Source organism: Trichinella spiralis (assembly GCF_000181795.1).
Source record: "Trichinella spiralis strain ISS 195 chromosome Unknown Scfld3322, whole genome shotgun sequence".
Classification (NCBI taxonomy): Eukaryota; Metazoa; Nematoda; class Enoplea; order Trichinellida; family Trichinellidae; genus Trichinella; species Trichinella spiralis.
The window spans coordinates 831-2,060 of record NW_003530261.1 but is presented as its reverse complement, the minus strand read 5'-3'; the positions used below and the strand labels follow the sequence as shown (position 1 = coordinate 2,060).

Genomic DNA, 1,230 nt, shown 5'->3' with positions numbered 1-1,230 from the left:
GAAAAGCTTTAAAAGCGCGCATGTTTAGTGCAGTGTGCCAAGAGAAAAAAAGAAAACATTGTATGAAAAATAGCAAATATATGAAAATTCATACCTGTCAGCAGACCTGTCACGGATAACGTCGAATGTAATGTCGAAGGGATAAAGCAAACGTAGAGTCATACATTTTGTAACTGATGTTTGTAGTTTCTCCATATTTTTAGTCGAACAATCGCAACGTATTTGTTGAACTGAACCATGAAAATGACCAAATAACGCAATGCAGTAAGTAAATAGACCGCCCTTCAGCGGCGAACATTTATACTATAGTGCAGGTCTTTCAATAAACAGAAATTTATATAAGGAACATTGCTACCGCATTTGAATAACACACAGTGCACGTAGCAGAATGCCAACGGCAGTGTTTACTAACACATTAGCATAAAGTTACTCTTCTGACCTAGAAATACATGTACGCTTTGAAAACATATAATAACAATGTAATGAGCCAATACCAAAGATTGTAGTAATTGCTAAATAACAACAAATTCCTCAATACGTTACAGATGAAAGTCTCTGTTTATCACAAATAATATTATGGCGTAAATTGAAGAAGTATAAAATAGTGTCTTACGTAAATGAGGCTGTACTAGCACGATGATAATACTTTTCAGATTAATTGCTGAACAAGCACCACCTCTATTTCTATTCCAAACTACACTATACGCTGTTAGAAGTATCGTGAAGAAGAGTTTGTCTACTTGCATTCTTGGATGAACAACCACCAACCGATCAAGTGAAAACTTACCCTTACTACTCATATTGCTTTATGGATATATATAAATATATAGAAAAAAAGGTAAAAAGCGAAAAAAAAGCGCACTGACAGGGTTCACCAATTATACAGCAAGTTTCTCATGGATTCTTTAGTACATTCAAACTGCATGATATTGTTCACCCTCCATTTGTGATTAACACGTTGTCTGATGCGAACCGTATATGAATAGAACAGGGGCTCAGGAATGAAATATCACTTACCACCTAAATGAAAACGGTATTGAGAAAAAGAGCTCAACGCGCTTCTTGACTGCTGTGCAGAGCATTGATTAACTAAATAACCACGAGGACGACATTCTTAAAATTAGATCAAGATCAAGTCCAAGAAATTAGAATAGTTAGGGTAGCATAGTTGAAATCACCGCACGTATAGTGGTAATAGCGGAATGACATCAATATAATCGAAAATTTTAC

The 1,230-nt window shown here is 35.4% G+C and overlaps 1 protein-coding gene across 1 annotated transcript; it reads left to right on the top strand.

Annotated features, from left to right (window-relative positions):
• The first annotated feature begins 259 nt into the window (after window positions 1-259).
• On the top strand, window positions 260-756 carry Tsp_13384 (hypothetical protein). Its single transcript, XM_003367988.1, has 2 exons — window positions 260-264; window positions 654-756. Exons 1-2 carry the CDS (start codon window positions 260-262, stop codon window positions 754-756), a joined length of 108 nt encoding a protein of 35 aa, XP_003368036.1.
• The last annotated feature ends 474 nt before the right edge of the window (window positions 757-1,230 follow it).